This window comes from Entelurus aequoreus, linkage group LG22, assembly GCF_033978785.1.
Source record: "Entelurus aequoreus isolate RoL-2023_Sb linkage group LG22, RoL_Eaeq_v1.1, whole genome shotgun sequence".
Classification (NCBI taxonomy): domain Eukaryota; kingdom Metazoa; phylum Chordata; class Actinopteri; order Syngnathiformes; family Syngnathidae; genus Entelurus; species Entelurus aequoreus.
The window spans coordinates 15,948,467-15,972,603 of record NC_084752.1 but is presented as its reverse complement, the minus strand read 5'-3'; the positions used below and the strand labels follow the sequence as shown (position 1 = coordinate 15,972,603).

The 24,137-nt window shown below is 37.3% G+C and overlaps 2 protein-coding genes across 5 annotated transcripts in view; one reads left to right on the top strand and one right to left on the bottom strand.

Moving 5' to 3' along the window:
- The window catches only part of zgc:175214 (uncharacterized protein LOC557610 homolog), a 31,954-nt gene extending 15,573 nt beyond the window's left edge, over positions 1 to 16,381 (top strand). For both annotated transcript variants that reach the window (XM_062032989.1, XM_062032987.1), the window contains 4 exons: positions 5,094 to 5,136; positions 11,840 to 11,881; positions 12,382 to 12,464; positions 15,443 to 16,381. In XM_062032989.1, coding sequence (XP_061888973.1) covers positions 5,094 to 5,136; positions 11,840 to 11,881; positions 12,382 to 12,464; positions 15,443 to 15,563 — 289 coding nt within the window. In that variant the 3' untranslated portion in view covers positions 15,564 to 16,381. The remainder of the gene's footprint in view (positions 1 to 5,093; positions 5,137 to 11,839; positions 11,882 to 12,381; positions 12,465 to 15,442) is intronic.
- pdcd11 (programmed cell death 11) overlaps positions 15,598 to 24,137 on the bottom strand; it is a 34,070-nt gene continuing 25,530 nt past the window's right edge. For all 3 annotated transcript variants that reach the window (XM_062032986.1, XM_062032985.1, XM_062032984.1), the window contains exons 35-36: positions 22,520 to 22,685; positions 15,598 to 16,637 (exon numbers count right to left, since the gene is read on the bottom strand). In XM_062032986.1, coding sequence (XP_061888970.1) covers positions 16,466 to 16,637; positions 22,520 to 22,685 — 338 coding nt within the window. In that variant the 3' untranslated portion in view covers positions 15,598 to 16,465. The remainder of the gene's footprint in view (positions 16,638 to 22,519; positions 22,686 to 24,137) is intronic.

The following is a 24,137-nucleotide window of genomic DNA, read 5'->3' as shown; positions in this document are numbered from 1 at the left end:
ATGTTCCTGTATATTTACTACTTCTACTGTGTAATAGTAGTACGTACACATATGCTCCTGTATATTTACTACTGCTACTGTGTAATAGTAGTACGTACACATATACTCCTGTATATTTACTACTTCTACTCTGTAATAGTAGTACGTACACATATGCTCCTGTATATTTACTACTGCTACTGTGTAATAGTAGTACGTACACATATGCTCCTGTAGATTTACTACTTCTACTCTGTAATAGTAGTACGTACACATATGCTCCTGTATATTTACTACTTCTACTGTGTAATAGTAGCAAGTACACATATGTTCCTGTGTAGTTACTGTACTACATCTACTGGGTGATAGTAGTACATACACATATGTTCCTGTATACTTACTACTTCTGCTGGGTAATATTAGTAATTACAAATATGTTCCTGTGTACTTACTACCCCTACTGTGTAATAGTAGTAAGTACACGTATGTTCCTGTGTACTTACTACAACTACCGGGTAATAGTAATAAGTACACATGTGTTCGGGAGTACTCACCACTTCTACTGGGTAATAGTAGAGAACTTAACACTTCCACTGGGTAATAGTAGTAAGTACATGTGTGTTCTTGTGTACTTACTACTTCTACTGGGTAATAGTAATAAGTACACATGAGTACCGGTGTACATATAACTTCCACTGGGTAATAGTAGTACATACACATATGTTCCTGTATACTTACTACTTCTACTGGGTGATTTTAGTAATTACAAATATGTTCCTGTGTACTTACTGCTTCTACTGTGTAATAGTAGTAAATACACATATGTTCCTGTGTACTTACTCCTTCTACTGTGTAATAGTAGTAAGTACACATATGTTTCCTGTGTACTTACTACACCTACTGGGTAATAGTAGTAAGTACACATGTGTTCCTGAGTATTCACCACTTTTACTGGGTAATAGTAGAGAACTTAACACTTCTAATGGGTAATAGTAGTAAGTACATGTGTGTTCCTGTGTACTTACTAATTATACTGGGTAATAGTAATAAGTACACATGAGTTCCTGTATACTTACTACTTCCACTGGGTAATATTAGTAATTACACATATGTTCCTGTGTACTTACACCTTCTACTGTGTAATAGTAGTTAGTATGCATATGTTCCTGTGTATTTACTCCTTCTACTGTGTAATAGTAGTAAGTACATATATGTTCCTGTGTACTTACTACAGCTACTGGGTAATAGTAGTAAGTACACATGTGTTCCTGACTACTCACCACTTTTACTGGGTAATAGTAGAGAACTTAACACTTCCACGGGGTAACAGTAGTAAGTACATGTGTGTTCCTGTGTACTTACTACTTCTACTGGATAATAGTAATAAGTACACATGAGTTCCTGTATACTTACTACTCCCACTGGGTAATATTAGTTCCTGAGTACTCACCACTTATACTGGGTAATAGTAGTCGACTTGCCACTTCTACCGGGTAATATTAGTAAGTACATGTGTGTTCCTGTGTACTTACAACTTCTACTGGGAAATAGTATTACCTCAACTGGGTAGAACAAGGAGCCTGTTAATTAGATTGAGCACTGCTGCCACTTATCTGCAGACTTGTGTATGGTCAGGAATACTAGAGTGGAGACACAAATAATTAATAATTAATAATACAAATTTAAAATTAATAAAAAATGTCCCTGCATTTCACGACCCAACCTGACACCTCACAGCAACCCCCCAATGGGGCACCTACTAGGGCTTCCTAATTATGGGCAAATTAATAATCACGATTACTTTCATCAATATTGACATCACGATAAATAATCACAATATGTTGGGTAAAACATAGTCAATCCCACAGATTAGCAATTTACTTATAATAGGGTCCCAGAGGTGATGGGGGTAGTGGTGTGGGGGCGCATAAACAAGCAAAATCCTGTCATTTGTAATGAAATAGTGTAATAAAATGTATAAATAAAAGTTGTCCAAATATTCAAAGATAATACATCTTGGTGTTTGTGTACATTATTATTATTCATTTTTTCCCCTCATTACATGATTTCTTAAGCTCTATTTATCCATTTTTGATGGTTTTCGGGGCCCCAAAAAAAGCTAAGTTGTGTGGGTGTCCCGTGCGTAGGGCTGGGCAATATATCGACTTTGTAAGATCCATCCATCCATCCTTTTTCTACCGCTTGTCCCGTTCGGGGCTGCGGGGGGTGCTGGAGCCTATCTCAGCTGCATTCTGGCGGAAGGCGGGGTACACCCTGGACAAGTCGCCACCTCATCACAGGGCCAACACAGATAGACAGACAACATTCACACTCACATTCACACACTAGGGCCAATTTAGTGTTGCCAATCAACCTATCCCCAGGTGCATGTTTTTGGAGGTGGGAGGAAGCCGGAGTACCCGGAGGGAACCCACACAGTCATGCAAACTCCACACAGAAAGATCCCGAGCCCGGGATTAAACCCAGGACTACTACTACGTGGACCCCGACTTAAACAAGTTGAAAAACCTATTCGGGTGTTACCATTTAGTGGTCAATTGTACGGAATATGTACTGAACTGTGCAATCTACTAATAAAAGCTTCAATCAATCAATCAATCAATCAGGACCTTCATATTGTGAGGCACATGCACTAACCCCTGTGCTGCCGAGTTTGTAAGATATATTGATATATTTTTAAAGAAGATATGAATTAAGAAAATATCGTAATATCAATATAATTTATTTCACGTTAATATGACCAAACACCGCTTATTTGTTGTGTTCCTTGTTCTTCCCTTTCCCTCTAATCATCCATGGGCTACTAAACCCCTCCCCTTTCTCCTTCTGAGACTTGCTTGCACGTGCAAGAACATCCATGATTGGTTGGTTGTTGCTATGATAAGTCACGATTGGTTGAGATTAGGGCAAAACATTAGGGACAGGCCAATCAGAGGCAAGATAGGGCGGGTCATGGAACCAGGAAGAGAAATCACAACAGACATCCCAAATGACGACGAGAGAGTCGTAGGAGCGAAGAGCAATTTATACATTAAAAAAATTAGTGGAAGATGGCAGAGGGATTCTCTTCTTTAGATTTTACTTTAGCGATGTAGACGACATCCAGGAAACCCACAATGCGTCTACTTGGCCACATTTGGACAAACGTATACGTCTGGTAAAAACATTAGTTTGAGTTGTTTACCATGTAAGCCCAAATCAAAACTGTTCTGGAGTTGCCAAGGCAGGCATATTTTGCACGGGAAATGAGTCCAAAAATGTACGTCGAAGTGAGGACGATCATAGCCGCACAATTAAGTCAAGTCACTTTTCTTGGCGCTGACCAGAACCGTACATGTGTGACAGTTCAATACATCGTCGACTGGGAATTAAAAAGTGCCTGCCTGCAAATGTATTTTTTATCTGAGTTTCATACATTTTGTATTATTTGCACAGCTATATCATTTATTTTACGTAGAAAGAATATTTTTCTATTTTATCTATGTTATGTAATTCTGTGCTACTTAGACAGTTTCTTTTCTGTGCTGTTAATATCCATCTTGACTAACTGGGTTAATAAAAGTGACGCTGACTGTTTGCAGGACAGTTGTCATTGACTTCAATTTCAATGAATCTCGCACAAAAATGAATATCTTTATATGTATACTTTCACCGCAAAATATATCGAGATATGTATTGAATTTAAGTAAAAATATACCGAGATATACTTTTTCGTCAATATCGCCCGGCCCTACCCGTGCGCCATCAATCTGACACCACATACACTACCGTTCAAAAGTTTGGGGTCACATTGAAATGTCCTTATTTTTGAAGGAAAAGCACTGTACTTTTCAATGAAGATAACTTTAAACTAGTCTTAACTTTAAAGAAATACACTCTATACTTTGCTAATGTGGTAAATGACTATTCTAGCTGCAAATGTCTGGTTTTTGGTGCAATATCTACATAGGTGTATAGAGGCCCATTTCCAGCAACTATCACTCCAGTGTTCTAATGGTACAATGTGTTTGCTCGTTGGCTCAGAAGGCTAATTGATGATTAGAAAACCCTTGTGCAATCATGTTCACACATCTGAAAACAGTTTAGCTCGTTACAGAAGCTACAAAACTGACCTTCCTTTGAGCAGATTGAGTTTCTGGAGCATCACATTTGTGGGGTCAATTAAACGCTCAAAATGGCAAGAAAAAGAGAACTTTCATCTGAAACTCGACAGTCTATTCTTGTTCTTAGAAATGAAGGCTATTCCACAAAATTGTTTGGGTGACCCCAAACTTTTGAACGGTAGTGTACATTTGATTGTTTGTAGTGTGAAACTTGTATATTAAAAGACAAAACGAAAAATGATATTGCGTTATTTAGTGTAATAATGGTACTCATTCGAAATAGTCCTTAAATGGTGCGCAATTACATTCCCTGGATAATACACATGCGCAGATGCTTGAATTCCAGTGTTGGCACTCGACAGAGTAGTGTCTCCAGACTTTATTTAGGACGGTAGCTAGTCTTTAGTCCTGCTAGTGGGACTCCAAGGAAACAAGTGAAACTGTCGCTGTTTTTTAACAGCGGTGTGGTCTTTAACGCACGCGCCGAGGACTCCACAGAAGTGAAACGATGTAAGGAAGTGAGGCGACCGGCTGCATGAGCTCGGGAAAACTGAGTTAATGCCAGCCGGCCAAGTGGTCGCGTGGTCATAGAGCTCTGGGCTGTGCGGGAGATGCTTCCCGGGGCTTCAAGACGAGCCACTGATGCTCTTCTGCCCTCACAAATGTGAAAGTGCTTGATTTGATGTGCAGCAGAGTCTGCTTTTTAAATGTTAAATGTTAAGTGTGGCAACCAAAACCGTGATTAAAACTTGATTAATCGTGCAGTAATAGTCTGACTCCTGACCCATTATTTGAGAAACTGATTTAATGCATTCAAATCAACAAAGGTCGAACATGCCTGCCTGCCTTCTAATCATCCTTAAGCCTTGAGTGGTGTTTTTCAGCTACACATGACAGTGCTCATAAGGTGCTATAACGCATGAATACCAAATCAAGTGTATTGTTTGTGTCTATCAAATGATGATTGTGTGCCGTTTGTCTCACTGCCAGGTTGAAACAACAAGGAACAAGGGAGCAGTTCAGCTACAACGAGGTATATCACTGCCGTGTCTGCATGTGTTGAACTACACACTCTCTAAATACTACCACAGCATGTCGGGCTTTTTTAATTCAACCATGCAAGCCATGCAACCTAAGGCCCCACACCCAGAACTGACTTAGACTATGTTCTATATAGCATTACATACACTCTCATTTCAAATACTTCATTGATTGACAGCGTGAAAATGCTCCACAGACCATCAGAAGATGTGTAAACTAAATGCTAAGATTAGATTATCTTTATCATGCTCCAAAAGAGTAATATGAGGTCAGTCATTTTAGAAAATATAAAGGTCATCTAATGCAGGCGCTCTCACTTCCCAACTGGTTTAACTGCGGAACATACCATAGCCCCTTAAAAGGGTATGTTTGCAACTTCCTCAAAGTTAAAATTTTGAAAAAGATAAAAATGTAATTCAATTAAAAGCCTTATATAAGTGTTATAATGAAGGCAACACTGTAAGTGTCTATATTAGCTATATTAGCCTACTATCAAAGACTGAGGCAAATCTTTGTTGACAGAAATGGTGTATTTTAATTTTTATTCTACACATTTTTGCAACATTGGAAATCATTAGTAAAATGGAGGCTTCTCACAGGATGAGATAACTTCTGGAAATTACTGGCTTAGAATGGCCAAAGGTATAGATGTGTGTGTCCAAGTTAAAGGAAACAGCAGGCTGTCTTCTTCTAATGGATTTATTACAATCTTTGCAATCTGGGTAATGTTTGCTGTGGTCTGGAACAACATGGCACACAGACAACTATGACAAATGCAGCCAATATTACATACAGATAATGTGTCACGAGACATGCAAATATAAATTAAATACACAGAGGACATAAGTAAAGGGAATTAAATGAGCTCAAATATACCTACAAACGAGGCATAATGATGCAATATGTACATACAGCTAGCCTAAATAGCATGCTAGCATCGATTAGCTTGCTGTCATGGTTTGACCAAATATGCCTGATAAGCACTCCAGCAAATCAATAACATCAACTAAGCTCACCTTTGTGCATTGACACACAGTATAAAATGTTTGGTGGACAAAATGAGACAAAGGAGTGGCATAAAACCCGTCTTTCTGTGGATCGCTGAAATTAGTAGGACAAAACGGTGCTTGCCAAACACTCTCATCAGTGAAGCATGTATAACATAAACAGTGGGAATTCTAACAATTAGGAAGGTATGTGTCATGTTAGTTCTCATACAGAAAATATATTAAAACATTTCCATTTTTACACATCTCTGAAAGAAGTCCGGGGAGCCACTAGGGCGGCGCTAAAGAGCCGCGGGTTGCTGACCCCCGACATACACAAAGCCGGTTCAAGAGACGCAACTAACAATTTGCAATCATGTTGTTATGATAGAATATCCATTCAATGATAGCTAACATTAGTAACTAAACTCTGGCAATCATTAGCTGACAACACACAATATGCCAGTGTGTTACATGGGATTACGACAGAAAATAATGCTTACAACACTTTGGAAAGTTAGTGCCCTCGAAGCAGTGGCGCAACAACTGCAATCAGTCACTTTAATGGCAAGTGGCGACCTACATACTTTATATTTACTGAAAAGACGATGCCGTTTGAATTTAAAGGAGGAATTACACTCCTAACATTAAACTTTACACTTGTTTTATCCAATATAGTAGATAGATTCTGTAGTACATAAATAAGATATGCTATACAGTAGGTATGAGAATCTTACAACAACTCACGATTCGATTCAATTCCGATTCTTGGGGTGATGATTCAATTCAGCTAACAATATTCTTGATTTAAAAGTATTCTCGCAATATAATATTTAGCATACAAATGATCATAAAACGTTTCGAAACAGGTTACAAAAGCTCCTCTGGACTGCTGATGTATGACGTATCCATAACAACATTTTCAAAAATAAACCTGCGTAAGGATCATTACGGAGGCTACACCAGAGGTCAAAAACCCCAGAACACCAGCCGTAATTATTTTCTTGGGGGAAAAAAATACTGTTAGTTCGGGGCTGCATGAATAATCGACATTGAGGTTTTAATTAGTGCAATAACGTAACTGCGAGAGGCGAAGGTTTTTTGTTTTTCTCCGTCGCCATTGGCTTTTGAGTGGCACTCTGTGCATTGCCCTCAGGATTTGAGCATTTTTATTTATCAGTAGAGTTAACTGTAACCCGTGAGCCCTCTTTTCAGTTATTCACAATATTGAGAGGAGAGCGGGACGCCAGCTTTACACTCACTACTCGCGACTTGCCAGTGAGAGGTGCAACAAAAAATAGGAGGGAAAAAAAAAAGTGACTACAAAGCCAAATGTCCCGTTGTGGTAATATTTCAGCTTAGAACAGGATGGGCAATATATGCCCATCACCACGGACGTCATGACAATAAACAAAAAGACAATGTCCGACCTCATTTTTCCAACTGGGAATAAAATGCACTTTAAGATGTTCAATATTTATTTAAGTTACATTTTTGTTTAGATACTACAGTGCATTTTATTTTTTTCTTGGTTTGTTTAGTATAAAAGTTATTTACCTTCCAATTACAGTACAATGGTAAACAATTCCACAGTAATAATAAATACAAGTTTATACCCTTTCAAATGGTTACTTGCATTATGATTAAATTATAAACACTGCACAGTTGTATCTATTATATCCTCAATTTAAGAGCATGATGTACCGCAGGGTATAACTTGTTATTGTGCAAAAGGTATTCAAACAATACAGTATAATAGCTAGCTGGCAACTAGCGTGCTAATCGCTAGCGCATTGTTGTTAATGTGTATTTAAATATATTTACCTTGGTTAAAAAAATAGTAGTAGAAAATTTGCATACGGAATTAAAAAAAATATTGGGGAAAAAAAGTCTTATCGACCAAAGATTTCACGACCCCCTTTCAGTACCTCTGCAGACCCTCTGTTGAAGACTTCTGGGCTGAAGGACTTGGAACAAGAAGACAAAACAAATTAATGAGCTATAAAAGTACTCCATTTGTCACATATCAATACCGGTTTAAAATATGAAGCTAGTCTGACTCTGTATTTATCTTGTTATTTTAATTTTGTGTTGTGCCTGTCCTAATACCTAATTAATAAATTGCATTACATTACATTACCTAAAGGCATAGTGGTAATGCAAAACTGGAAAAAAGGTCTTAACTGTATCATATATGGTCTGTGTACCTTCTGTTCATTCAATTTCCAATTCTGAAACGCAAATCAAAAAATAAAATTAGGGCCGTTTTTTTATTTTATTATATATGGCAGATTTTAAAACAGACAAAAAAAGGGTTGATTTTCATTAAAATATTGCCATAAAATTGGATTTTGTGCTGTTTTCCTTTTTATGTATTTTAATGTTTCCAAATAAACATAAACATGGGAAAAAAAAGTCATCCAAAATGCTAAAATGCGGGCAGCACGGTGGAACAGGGGTTAGTGCATGTGCCTCACAATACGAAGGTCCTGAGTAACCCTGGGTTCGATCCTGCGCTCGGGATCTTTCTGTGTGGAGTTTGCATGTTTTCTTCCCGTGATTGCGTGGGTTCCCCCCGGGATAGGCTCCAGCACCGCCCGCGACCCCAAAAGGGACAAGCGGTAGCAAAATGGATGGATGTATGCAAAAATGCGTGGTTATCTGTGTAATGACAAATTGAACCGGAAGCAGTATTTTAGCTTTCCCTTGCGTTTAGCATGTTGTTAGCATAACAGTTACATCTTTGTTTGTCAGGAGTCCTATTGTCATTTTTTTGTCAAAGTCATTAAATAGCTGTCCAACTTTTGTTTCAGAAATGAAAATAGAAAAAATGGTCCGAAATGATTTTTTTGATTTGCATTTAAGAATTTGAAATAGAATGAACGGAAGGTACACAGAACATTGTACGAACGTTGAAAGAGCCATATTGGACCAAAAATACAAAAAAACGAATCTGCCTGGAGCCCTGCGATGAGGTGGCGACTTGTCCAGGCTGTACCCCGCCTTCCGCCCGAATGCAGCTGAGATAGGCTCCAGCACCCCCGCGACCCCGAACGAGACAAGCGGTAGAAAAATGGATGGATGAAAATCAGTCTGCAGCCACAAAAAATGAAAAGCCTTATATAAGTCTTATAATGAAGGCAACACATGACGTAAGTGTCTATATTAGCTATAATAGCCTACTATCAAAATGACTATGTGTCGCAGGCTGAAGCAAATCTTTGTTGACAGAAATGTTGAAATTTAATATTTATTCTACACATTTTTACAACATTAGAAACCATTAGTAAATCAGAGGCTACTCAGAAGGTGAGATAATCAGAAATTACTGGCTTTTAATGTTCAAAAGTATGTTTAAATTGGGGCGGTATAGCTCGGTTGGTAGAGTGGCCGTGCCAGCAACTTGAGGGTTGCAGGTTCGATCCCGGCTTCCGCCATCCTAGTCACTGCTGTTGTGTCCTTGGGCAAGACACTTTACCCACCTGCTCCCAGTGCCACCCACACTGGTTTAAATGGAACTTAGATATTGGGTTTCACTATGTAAAGCGCTTTGAGTCACTAGAGAAAAAGCGCTATATAAATATAATTCACTTCACCTCACAAAAGTATAGATGTGTGTGTCCAAGTTAAAGGAAACAGCAGGCTGTCTTCTTCTAACAGATTTATTACAATATTTGGCAAGCTAGGTAAAGATTGCTGTGGTCTTGAACAACATGGCACACAAACAACTATCTGAAATGCAGCCAATATTACATACAGATAATGTGTCATGAGACATGCAAATATAAATAGCATGTTAGCATTGATTAGCTTGCAGTCATTAACTGACCAAATATGCCTGATGAGCACTCCAACAAGTCAATAACATCAACAAAGCGCCCCTTTGTGCATTCACGCACAGTATAAAACTTTTGGTGGACAAAATAAGACAAAGGAGTGGAAGATTGCACATGTAAACAAACTGTTGCGTCACAGTTCACACTATGGTGAGTTCAAGAACCGCCAAAATTAGTAGGACAAAACGATGTTCACCAAATACTCTCACCAGTGAAGCATACACGCAAACATATTAAAGTGTGGGCTTTCTAACAATTGGGAAGGTTTGCGTCATGTTTGTCCCCAAACTAAAAATATAGTAAAACAAACCAAACATTTTTTTTACCCTATCTTTTTCCATTTTTAATCCTTTTTAAAAAATGCTCCATGGAGCCACTAGGGCGGCACTAAAGAGCCGCATGCGGCTCGAGAAAGGTCTACACTGCAGGCCAAAGCTGCCCAAATTAGATTTTTTCAAAATCAGATTTTTTTTCCAACTGACTGTTTACACTGCAAGTAAAATGTGATCTTTATCAGACTCCAGTGTATACAAAGGAAGTTGACCAGATTCCGAAAATGAACAAGGAAGTCGCTACTACTACTACAAAATAAAAGACAAGTCTACTAGGCTATTGTATTTTAATGAGGGGTGTGGGAAAAAAATCGATTAGAATTCGAATCGCGATTCTCACGTTGTGCGATTCAGAACCGATTCTCATTTTTAAAAAATCGATTTATTTATTTTTTTATTTTAATTTTAAATTAATCAATCGAACAAAACAATACACGGCAATACCATAACGATGCAATCCAATTCCAAAACCAAACCCAACCCAGCAACACTCAGAACTGCAATAAACAGAGCAATTGAGAGGAGACACAAACATGACACAAAACAAACCAAAAGTAGTGAAACAAAAATGAATATTATCAACAACAGTATCAATATTAGTTACAATTTCAACATAGCAGTGATTAAAAATCCCTCATTGACATTATCATTAGACATTTATAAAAATTAAAAAAAAGAACAATAGTGTCACAGTGGCTTACACTTGCATCGCATCTTATAAGCTTGACAACACACTGTGTAAAATATTTTCACAAAGATAAAATAAGTCATATTTTTGGTTCATTTAATAGTTAAAACAAATTTACATTATTGCCATCAGTTGATAAAAGATTTTCCTTTACAATTATAAAAGCTTTTTACAAAAATCTGCTACTCTGCTTGCATGTCAGCAGACTGGGGTAGATCCTGCTGAAATCCCATGTATTGAATGAATAGAGAATCGTTTTGAATTGGGAAAAAAATCGTTTTTGAATCGAGAATCGTGTTGAATTGAAAAAAAAAAAATCGATTTTGAATCGAATCGTTACCCCAAGAATCGATATTGAATCGAATCGTGGGACACCCAAAGATTCACAGCCCTAGTCATTATCGTCGTACTTGAAGAGACAAGTTTAGTTATGAGGTGGTACTTGTTGAAACAAGTTTGAGAGTCACTAATATAAACTTAACAATGAACAGTGGCACGACAGTATAACTACTATCACAGTTTTTTTTTTTTTAACTATGTAACAATAGCACGTTATTTTGACAATTGTTTACAAAATGATTGTTGGGAAGCTGGGAGCACTAAAGGAGACGCTACAATAAAATACACATAAGTTAAAATACTTACAAACGAGAGACGGGGCCAGGCCATCCATCATCGTAATGGCGGTGACGCTAAGGTCAACAAACACATGTTGGTCTTCTACGTTGTGCTTGAAAAAAGTAGTACATAGCTTTGTCGCCATCTTGTGGTGATTGTAATGAACGACACTGATACTCCTGGCACTAATTATACTGTGTTTATGTGTGCTTCCGTATCCTCTTTCCCGTTGTAGGTGGTGCTGAAGGGAGCGAGCAAGAAACTAAGCCTTCTTGGAGTAAGTCCTTTACTTTTTTAAACCTTTAATTGTACCTGTAGTGCATTAGTAGCTCTTTATAAAAGTATTTTTGTATGACTGCATTTAAATTAGTGATGGTCTTTATGAAAAGCCGTTCAAAAGACTTGCTCGTTATTTTTTTTGTCATCATGGAAACAATCACTGAAAGCAGTTATAAGATAAGGTGTGACCAATGAGCCAGAAAAGTAAAATAAAAATAATTAAAAATAAAAATACATTTGAGTGACGCGTAATGCGCATGCGCACAAAAACGGCTTCCAAACGAACCGCGAATCGGTTTTCATCGCAGACTTCAAAGAGCCGTTCAAAAGACTTGACTCATTCGCGAATGTCACATCTCCACTTTACATTTTACACAGAGGTGTTGGGAAGTTTTCGTTTTTTTTAATACATATTATTACAAAAAAAGTGTTTTACAATAAGTGCGTGATGTAACATTTGACTTTGTCTGACTTGCATTCTTTTTGTGGTTTTGGCAGCAAACCTGTGCAGTGTGTCTGGAAGAGTTCAGGACCAGAGATGAACTGGGAGTGTGTCCGTGCTCACATGCATTTCACAAGAAGTGAGTGCTACTAAAGTCAAAACATTGAAAACGAAAACACAGCGTTAGAAGATCTCGTTACTATGGAGCCGTAATTAGTTAGCATGTAAATGGCTGGATCGTCTTTTTTTCCCCTTGAATTTTAAATAAACAAAACAGATTAAATTGTAGTTCCACAAGACAAAAACTACGGAATTGGACACTATAAAGTAGAGATGTCCGATAATATCGGCCTGCCAATATTATCGGCCGATAAATGCTTTAAAATGTAATATCGGAAATTATCGGTATCGTTTTTTTTATTATCGGTATTGTTTTTTTTTTCATTTATTTTTTTTATTTTTATTAAATCAACATAAAAAACACAAGATACACTTACTCAGTGGCCTAGTGGTTAGAGTGTCCGCCCTGAGATCGGTAGGTTGTGAGTTCAAACCCCGGCCGGGTCATACCAAAGACTATAAAAATGGGACCCATTACCTCCCTGCTTGGCACTCAGCATCAAGGGTTGGAATTGGGGGTTAAATCACCAAAAATGATTCCCGGGCGTGGCTACGCTGCTGCCCACTGCTCCCCTCACCTCCCAGGGGGTGATCATGGGGATGGGTCAAATGCAGAGGACACATTTCACCACACCTAGTGTGTGTGTGACAATCATTGGTACTTTAACTTTAATTAGTGCACCAACCCAAAAAACCTCCCTCCCCCATTTACACTCATTCACACAAAAGGGTTGTTTCTTTCTGTTATTAATATTCTGTTTCTTACATTATATATCAATACATAACAATACAGTCTGCAAGGGATACAGTCCGTAAGCACACATGATTGTGCGTGCTGCTGGTCCACTAATAGTACTAACCTTTAATTTTACTCATTTTCATTAATTACTAGTTTCTATGTAACTGTTTTTATATTGTTTTACTTTCTTTTTTATTCAAGAAAATGTTTTAAATTTATTTATCTTATATTATTTTATTAATTTTCAAAAAAAGGACCTTATCTTCACCATACCTGGTTGTCCAAGTTAGGCATAATAATGTGTTAATTCCAAGACTGTATATATTGGTATCGGTTGATATTGGTATCGGTAATTAAAGAGTTGGACAATATTGGAATATCGGATATCGGCAAAAAGCCATTATCGGACATCCATCCATCCATCCATTTTCTACCACTTATTCCCTTCGGGGTCGCGGGGGGCGCTGGAGCCTATCTCAGCTACAATCGGGCGGAAGGCGGGGTATACCCTGGACAAGTCGCCACCTCATCGGACATTCCTACTATAAAGATCCTGAAGCTGTTGAACATGCATGGACCAATTTGACCTCTGACCATCTTGTTCAGTTTCGTAGCCACGGATAGGCTCAGCCACAGGAAGTAATTCAATCAGATCACGTTGTTCAGTTTCGTGGCCACTATTTTGCAGGGGTGTCTAACTCGTTTTCATTGAGGGCCACATCACAGTTATAGCTGCCCTCAGAGGGCCGTTTGTATAATTGAATAAACCTGTCCAGAGTGCACCCCGCCGGCTTCCGCCCGAATGCAGCTGAGATAGGCTCCAGCACCCCCCGCGAACCCAAAAGGGACAAGCGGTAGAAAATGGATGGATTGATATTGCAGAAGGATTTGCTTGTATTGTAATTACAAGATGATCTGATACACAATTAATACATTTTTTTTACGAATACTCTTTAAAAAAAAAAAAAAAAAAAAAGATTTAATGCGTAAAATCTTTACATGGCAGCAAACCTTTGCAGTTTTACTGCAAAATTTACAATGTTTTTTTCACAGCATACTACTGTAAAGGGAAATGTTTTTTAAATCCACTAACAGTAACAGTGCACATTTTGATGGATAGCTTGCTTTGAATAAAGCAGGTAGTGTTTATTTTTAATGAAATAAAAATATTTGATGCATTAAAGAAAGTTGAAAATATATAAAATTGCATGCACTAGGCCAGTGGTTCTCAACCTTTTTTCAGTGACGTACCCCCTGTGAACATTTTTTTAATTCAAGTACCCCCTAATCAGAGCAAAGCATTTTTGGTTGAAAAAAAGAGATAAAGAAGTAAAATACAGCACTATGTCATCAGTTTCTGATTTATTAAATAATATTGCTCATTTGTTGTGGTCTTTCTTGAACTATTTGGAAAAAAAGATATAAAAATAACTAAAAACTTGTTGAAAAATAAACAAGTGATTCAATTATAAATAAAGATTTCTACACATAGAAGTAATCATCAACTTAAAGTGCCCTCTTTGGGGATTGTAATAGAGATCCATCTGGATTCATGAACTTAATTCTAAACATTTCTTCACAAAAAAAGAAATCTTTAACATCAATATTTATGGAACATGTCCACAAAAAATCTAGCTGTCAACACTGAATATTGCATTGTTGCATTTCTTTTCACAGTTCTTTTTGACAGAAATTTTTAAAAAATCTCACGTACCCCTTGGCATACCTTCAAGTACCCCCAGGGGTATGCGTACCCCCATTTGAGAACCACTGCACTAGGCTACATGTAATTTTTTGGTCAAAATGGAAAGAATAAATACATTTAGTAAAAAAAGTACTTTGACGCCTATTATTTACAGGTTTTCGCAGGCCATACAGAATTATGTGGCGAACCAGATCAGGCCCCCGGGGCCTTGCGTTTATAACCTGTGTTCTATTGGATTAAAAGAGTGTAAAGGTGACTAAAGGGTATTTTAATATATAAAATGCTGTCATACTGTTGAACAACATTTTGAAGGATGTACAGTTTTTTTAATGGTCTAGCAATGAAAATAATTTAAAATTTATGTATCACGGTCCTGTTTGGAAATAATTAACAGCGACAAACGAGACATCACTGTATTGTTCAAAAGGTAGAATTTTACTTGTTGTGGCCAATGAATACACAGCGCCAACCAAGCATTCAATAAAATATATAAATTGAGAACATTGTAGAGAAAGAAAAAAGTGTTTTAAGATGACCCCTATTGTTTCTTCAGGTGCCTGCTCAAGTGGCTGGAGATCCGCAGCGTATGTCCAATGTGCAACAAGCCCATCCTCCGGCTCCACACAGACGGCCCGCAGGGTGCCGAGGCTCCAATGGAGCCGGAGGAGGTGTGAGCGTGGCATGGAGGATCGAAGCGGACTTTTCTTAAAAAAAAGAACACATCCATTTAAAACACGACTCGAGATGACCATCGACTCACAGGACATCTCGCAAAAATATCTGTTTATGATCCCAGGTGGCCGTGATGCTGCTGACTTTTAAGCAATATTACAAACGGGGTGGAATTGACAGAAGATTTGGTATAAGATCAAAAGAAGGGATATTTTCTTTACAGCTTAACTCCCATAACACACTGCTCAGCAACAGCCTGACTGGAAAAGGGACAACAGAGTTCTGCACTGCTGGACAATAGAACAACAGGAGCGGTGGTACAGATACCTCTTCCACCTCACGGGTGTTACCAAACCAGCCAGCACAAATAGTCCACACATTAACCCCACATGCATTTTACAATCAATACTGCCACAGTGTGGGTCGCTGAAACACCCAAGCAGTCAAATGGAAGCCTCGCCGTCTGGATGACGCAACCAGCAGGACGGATGTACGTAGGCAACGTTTCAGATTGTGTGTCCAAGGAAGGTTTCTTTTGAAAGATGGATAGTAAACTAGCCTGTATGTATTGTACTAAATGTGTCCCTGTATATTGTTATTTTGTATTTGTTGCTTTTAAATAAAATGTAATGTAATGTATTGTAATAGTGGTAGATTTATTGAGTCACAGGAAAAATTCATAATGAAACAAATGTTAAAAGAATTGAGATGAAATGCAAAATGTTGGTTGAGCATTTTTGCTGAAGATAAATGCACACTTTTTAAAATTTTTTTTTACAAAGGGTTTAAATCTTCAGGTTCCAGGAATTCAGTCCAAAACAAATGTCAGAATGTTGTTGAATCTTATTAAGAATGTGCAGGAACAATTCCCAACGCTTACAATATGAAATTGTACACTTGGTCTTTAGTGGAAATCATGTTTGCCTTTGCCTTCCACAAAAGCCACAGCCTTCTTTTTAACTGCCTCCACGCTTTGCGGCGTGCCGTGTTTCTTCTCGTACTCCAGGTAGCGCTTGAAAAATAACTTGATCTTCTTCGCCGACACACTCAGGTGGATGACACGATCAAAGAGAGCCCTATGGGGAAAATAGAATAAATATTATATGCAGTATATATATATATATATATATATATATATATATATATATATATATATATATATATATATATATATATATATATATATATATATATATTAGGGCTGCAACAACTATTAATCGATTAAATCGATTAAAATCGATTATAAAAATAGTTGGCGATTAATTTAGTCACCGATTCGTTGGATCTATGCTATGCGCATGCGCAGAGGCAATTTATTATTTTTTTTGTTGAATTTAAATTTTTTTTTAATATGTATTTTTTAAATAAACCTTAATTTATAAACTGCAACATGTACAAACAGCAGAAACAATAATCAAAATAAGTATGGTGCCAGTATGCTGTTTTTTTCAATAAAATACTGGAAAGGATAGAAATGTAGTTTGTCTCTTTGATCCGATTATTAATCGACAGATTAATCGATTATCAAATTAATCAATAGTTGCAGCCCTAATATCTATCTATCTATCTATCTATCTATCTATATCTATATCTATATATATATATCTATATATATATCTATAGATATAGATATAGATATAGATATATCTATATATCTATATATATATATATAGATATAGATATATATATATATCTACATATAGATATATATATAGATATAGATATATATATATATATAGATACATATATATATATAGATATAGATATATATATATATATATATATATATATATATATATATATATATATATATATATATATATATATATATATATATATATATATATATATATATATATATATATATACATACACACAGTACAGGCCAAAAGTTTGGACACCTTCTCATTCAATGTGTTTTCTTTATTTTCATGACTATTTACATTGTAGATTGTCACTGAAGGCATCAAAACTATGAATGAACACATGTGGAATTATGTACTTAACAAAAAAAGGTGAAATCACTGAAAACATGTTTAATATTCTAGTTCCTTCAAAATAGCCACCCTTTGCTCTGATTACTTTTTTGCACACTCTTGGCATTCTCTCGATGTGCTTCAAGAGGTAGTCACCTGAACTAGTGTGTGTGTGACAATCATTGGTACTTTAACTTTAACTTAACTTAACTTAAATGGTTTTAACTTCACATGTGTGCTTGAAGCTCATCAAGAGAATGCCAAGAGTGTGCAAAACAGTAATCAGAGCAAAGGGTGGCTATTTTGAAGAAACTGTCTATCTGTGTTGGCCCTGCGATGAGGTGAGATAGGCTCCAGCACCCCCCCGTGACCCCAAAAGGGACAAGCGGTAGAAAATGAATGGATGGATAGAATATTAAACATGTTTTGTCAGTTACTTCACCTTTTTTTGTTAAGTACACAACTCTGCATGTGTTCATTCATAGTTTTGATGCCTTCAGTGACAATCTATAATGTAAATAGTAATGAAAATAAAGAAAACGCATTGATTGAGGAGAAGGTGTGTCCAAACATTTGGCCTGTACTGTATATTGTCTATAATGTAACACATGTATCATATTATATATATACTATACATCATTATATAAAATGTATATACATATATATATATAATATCAGGGTTTTCCCTAAACTGCCAAGATACCGTTGGCGGTGGGGGCGTGATCACCATGACGTCATCAAGTAATTTGCAATTGTATGATTTTCTTTTAAAAGACTCAACACATTTTTACATACCCTTAAAACAAATCTGTTATGAATTACTATTAACATATATTATTTATCATTTTGCCATATTTTCAATTGTTGCTGCTTTTTGTACAATGTACCATGTTGAGATTTTTTCAGGTGTTTCCAGAATTTTAATGACTTTTAAAATTAAAAACAACTAGCAACAAATGTAGCATCTTCTGGTGATGTTATAAAATGTCCTCCTTTTTAGAGACTTAACTTCTGTCCCTCGATGTCGCTGACTAAAGAGGAGCGCTGCAGCGAGCATATATATAACAATTACATCCACATTGCAAAAGTGTTGTGAGTCCGGGGAAGCGTGCACTCACTAAACGAAAGTTACAAATAGCGTCTGACTTTGTGATTTCTTCTGGGGTCTACAATATATTACTTTAATTTGTTTTCAAGTAATAAAACAAAAAAAGAACCCTAAATTTACGATGTGGCGGTAATAAAAATGCAGTGGCGGCGCGCCACGTTCAATTACATTAAGGGGAAACCCTAAATATATATAAAACATATATATTATGTTATGTATACAATATATATATATATATATATATTATATATCTTATCTGCACACACACACAACTAGCTTGTCAATATTATTACAGTCAAACCTGACTATGGCTGCCACAAACACTTCCTCGTGGAGAATAGCAGTGTTATTAAGGTTCGTACACTTATTAATCAATTAATTTTCACCCCCGCGACCCGACCTCGGATAAGCGGAGGAAGATGGATGGATGGATGGACTTCTTCAAAACCTCACTGAATTTTCTATTATTGAATTTTCTAGTTATTTTATCTCAATGGCACCACCGAAAACAAATTACCGTATTTTTCGGACTATAATCTTTTCATCTTCTCAAATATTGACAGTTCACCTTATAACCTGGTGCACCAAATGTACAGATTGATTCTGGTTGTGCTTACCGACTTTGAAGCTATTTGTTTTGGTACATGGTGTAATGATAAGTGTGACCAGTAGATGGCAGTCACACAGAGATATGTGTGCACTGCAGTTAGACGCTTGTTCAATATAGGACGCTAGCAAGCAAGCTCAAAACTTCGATCTTTCATTGAGAGTATAGCACATGGCGCTCAAAAGTTTGTCAAAATGTTGTCGTACCACTTTAGTAAGCTACAAAGCCGCACCGCTTGATGGTTTGTCAGACCATTACGGCTACCGTAGTCAGAGTACTGTGCTTCAACGTATTATTATGGTGTGTGGATAAGGACCCCCAAAATGGCATATGTTAGGAGACATTATCTTGTGTTTTGTTTCGACCTAGTATGCAAAACCAACTTTTCTTACCTATATTGGTACCTGCTGTTGTGTATTTGGGATCTGGAATAAGTCCCAAAAATGTGCGCTTCCGCCATTGTATTCCACGCCGTAGTCAATTACTGGGTTGCATAGGACGTCACACCCGCCCTTACACGCTACACCGTTACAACAAAGATGACGGGGAGAAGACGCTGTCGAAGTGGAGCCACATAAATGAGACAAAACAGTGCATCTTGAAGATGGTCTGTAAAACATAATCTAAGCAAAATTCTGACCAAAGAACCACCTTTACATGTTATGTAGACCACAAGGAAGTGTTTAAAATGTAGAAAAAAATTCATAATATTAGCCGGGACTCATTGATGCGCTTTATAATCCGGTGCGCCCTATGGTCCGAAAAATACGGTAGAGTGGAACCTTGATTTACGAACACCTCTAATAGCGACCTTTACATCATACATCTTCACATTGTGCCAAACATGCCTCTGTGTGCAAACCGTGTCTCCGCGTACAAACGCTTTAATCATTCATTCTTTTATTTTGCATGCCGCTTGAACCAATCTAGGGGTTTCATTTTGATGACATCACTTCCTGGACATGCAGGCACGGTTGTTTTTATAAGGCAGGGCCCCCTACGTCACATCTTTGTTTACGTCCTGTACACACAGGCGTACCATTTCAAAGTGCTTAAACGGCAAGCAGCGCTTCTGACGAGTTTATTTCCACAATTGTCATACCTTGCGCCGGTCAGAGCTGTGTCAGCCTGTTTTAGAGATCACTTTGTGTGATCCGAAACACTTTAAATGTGTCCAACTCTCACAGTCTCGCTGTATAGCTTCAGGCTGCTAGACAACTGCTTTGAGGTAACGTTTTAGCTAGTCAGCCTACGGCTTGCGGTCCTTTCAGTTCAAGGATTTTATCAGCGAAGGGGGATTTGTTTCACAGCAAGTCTTGATTTGTGATGAGACCGAAAAAGATGCCACAGCGAAGGAGAAGGCACTATTGGGACACAAGCCGATGAAGGATCGCCTCACACTGCCAGTTAGTGGTAATGCTAGCGGTGAATACGTGAAGCCAGTGCTCCTTTATCACTCCAAAACTCCCAGAATGTTCAACAACGCCACAAATATTTGCAGACACAAGGTAAAATGATTTATCTTATTTAGTTTTTTTATTTTAGCAATAGGATGGTTAATGTTTTGGAGGTCAACAACGAGACTTTTGTGTGTGTGTTGACATTCAAGCTTGCTATAATGTTATTTGGATATAAAAGATATTGGTGAGTAATTACCCCTTGTTATGATGTTGGGTGCACACACACACACACACACACACACACACACACACACACACACACACACACACACACACAGTATAGTGTCTTCCAAGTGTACAGTTTTTTTTTATTACGGTAAAGACTTTTGTCGAGGCTAGAACCCATTATTCATGTTCATGTAAGATTCTTTGGAGAACTCTGCTTCACTACATGAAATTTTCGGTTTACTAACAATGTTCAAAAACCAATTAGGGTCGTAAATCGAGGTTCTATTGTACTATTGTTCTTGTGGTACTCATTGGGCTAAATCTGGGACCTCGGGTACAACATTTCGTGTCTTGTGTGCTGCTATGACAATACAGTTCCTTGAAATGTATAATGCCTCTCTAAAACAAAAAACACCAGGCACATTTACAGTAGATACATCTACTCCTAGTTCAGTTCCGACAAATTTAGTCTTTACTTCTGCCTCACGTATAATGGACAAATAGTAGTTTAGGCATCGCACTACATATGCTGTTTGAGCCAATATGGGCATCTACATCAACTATATGTATATATACTGGACAGGACAAAAACAAAACAAAAAAAACATATGCTGTTTGTTAGAACACTCAGTAATAGTATTAAAGTGCAGAGCAAGCCCAAAAACACAAATATATAGGCCCGTTTGTTACATTTCACTACTATCTGGCTGTTTGGAATCATTAGCTGCACTTCGCTGGCATTTTCTCAGCATAGTCACATTGCTAGCAGAATTAACTAGCTAGTGGGCGTGCCTGCAGTTCATATGGGCTTGCACACCACTAAAATATCATAGCATCAAGAAGTCTTGCACAGACACACAAAGAAACATCTGGTTTATTTTCAAAATAAAATACTCGGTTTAGACCTTCAAACCTCCTAATGGGCGCCACACCTTTAGAAATGAGTGTTTTTTAATGTGAAAATAAATTACCGGTAAAGTAATATAATGTATGAATGGATATAATAAAATGTAATATATTTGTGAGGGTTCTAATCTTTTTATGGCTGTTAAGTAGCTGCAACACGGACATCAGCGTGGATCTATGGTAGCTTTATTTTTCAACTCACTTGCGTTAACAACTTACGCAATGTACGTAACATGTAAGCAAATACGCCACCGCGTCAATTCCAGTCCTTCAACAATAGGACTGAAAATGTATTTTCATATATTACATATAGCCTATTTGCGCACTATTGACTATTGCATTGAAAATTTGGCTGTCGATAAAAAAAAAACTTCGCTCACTGAAACCGGATGTTGTGATGAAGTATCCACCAGTGCACACGAATGACGTAGCTCACCCGAAGCTGACAAAAAAAGTCACATACTTGTCGCATTCAGGTCACATTGACGTTTAGACTAAAGTCACAGTCATTTTTTTTAATGTGAAGTGTCTGAGTATATTTTAAAAGTGCTATATAAGTACAATTATTAATACTGTACAACTAATCCAACGCTTCCTGTCATATTCAGCTTCAACATGTGAGTTTGTCATGCCAACCTGCTTATTACAGCCTTTACCCGTTTCCCTTGAGTGGCCGCTGCAGACAGGTTTGATTGATTGGAAATGTATAGCAAACCAAACAACTTGTCCTCACCTGACTTCCTTCTGTGTCCCATGCTTGACCACTAAGTCAATGAAAATTGACCAGATATCCGTGCGTTTGGGGTAGCTTGTCAAGACTTTGTCAAACATTGCGTGACCCTTTTCAGCATTACCATAGCGATACTCCATTTGGCCAAATTTGGCAATCACATCCACACCTGAGGACAAAAAAAGAACGGTTCAAAACCTGATGTGATATACACAATGGAAAAAGGTATTTAAAGCAGGTTTTTCAACAGACAGAATAGCAACAAAAAATACTCAAATAAAAAGTTATACAATATTTTTTTTTATTTGATAGTCTGAAATAAAAATGTGATCCCCAAGCAAAACATGGCTTAATACTTTGTGCAGAAACTCTTACTGGCGAGCGCAGATATTTCCTGTTGTTGGTCACCATCTCAGAATAGATTTTGGCCCAGTTCTCTTTGCAACCCTCTCCAAATACTGATGGTTTCTCTACCTCAAAGAATGGTAAGTCTAGTTGATGCCAAAGAGATCCATTTTTGGTTCCATCTAACGACATCACATTCTTCCAAGACTTTTCTCATTCAGGTGTTGACTGGCAAACTTCAGATGAGCCTGTATGTACCGTACATGTGTCTTCTTGAGCAGGAAGACTTGTAGGATCTCAATCCACATTTAGTTGTTCGCATTGTTTCTTTTTTAGATAGTTTGTGCACATCCTTGCACATTTGCGAATGCGTTTTTTTCCAAAATGCACATATTCTTGCAAAAGTCACATTTTTGTACATTATCCTGTGCAGTAAATGTTGTATATCCAAATTATTTTTTTTCCCCCCAGTTAGCTCACACCGAAGGTTCAGAGGAAGGTTTTTTATTTGTTTTCCTGTATGTCCAGCAGATGTTGAAAAATGTACAACAAAGATGACTAACACTCATTAATAGGCATGACATCTTGCAAAAATGTATGTAATAGGTTTTATGATTATTTTTTACAGTTAATAAAAAACCCAAAATGAGTAACTCTTAAATTTGATAAATTGTCAAAAAGTTTGATATTCTTAACTGCTGGTTCAAGCTCTAATCAGCCAAATAAAGTTGAACAAAAACGTCTTGAGCCATTAATACGTCTCTTTATCTTAATTGAACTCCTGAACATTTTTAGCACAACATTTTAATACGGGATGCGCCTGCAAAGCATTAACTCTACACTAGGGTTGTACGGCAAACCGGGAATTGAAAACAGTACTACACTGCCTTTGGAAAATACCAGTTTGTTTTTTTCCATTCGCATGCTGCCGTGACATTGCTGAGCCATGGAACATGTTGAGTGTGTTAGCGCGCGCACAAGCAGATACAGTGAGGAGAGAAAAAATGGAAATAGAGGCAATTCTACTGGTTTATAAAGAAGGTGTGTGAAGCGCAATATGGAGGTATCTGGGCTTCAAAACTATCAATCAAGGTGACGCTTGTAAACACGGAAGCGTCATGCTGCAAGCAGTGTATTAAAACATGCCTAGCCAAATGGTGGCAAGACAACCTGCGCTTCAAACTTAGGTAAATATTTAAACAACATTAATCCAGACCCACACAGTAAGTTAAAGGTAATGTACTTAACTAGTTCTCCAGCTGTGCACTTATAGATA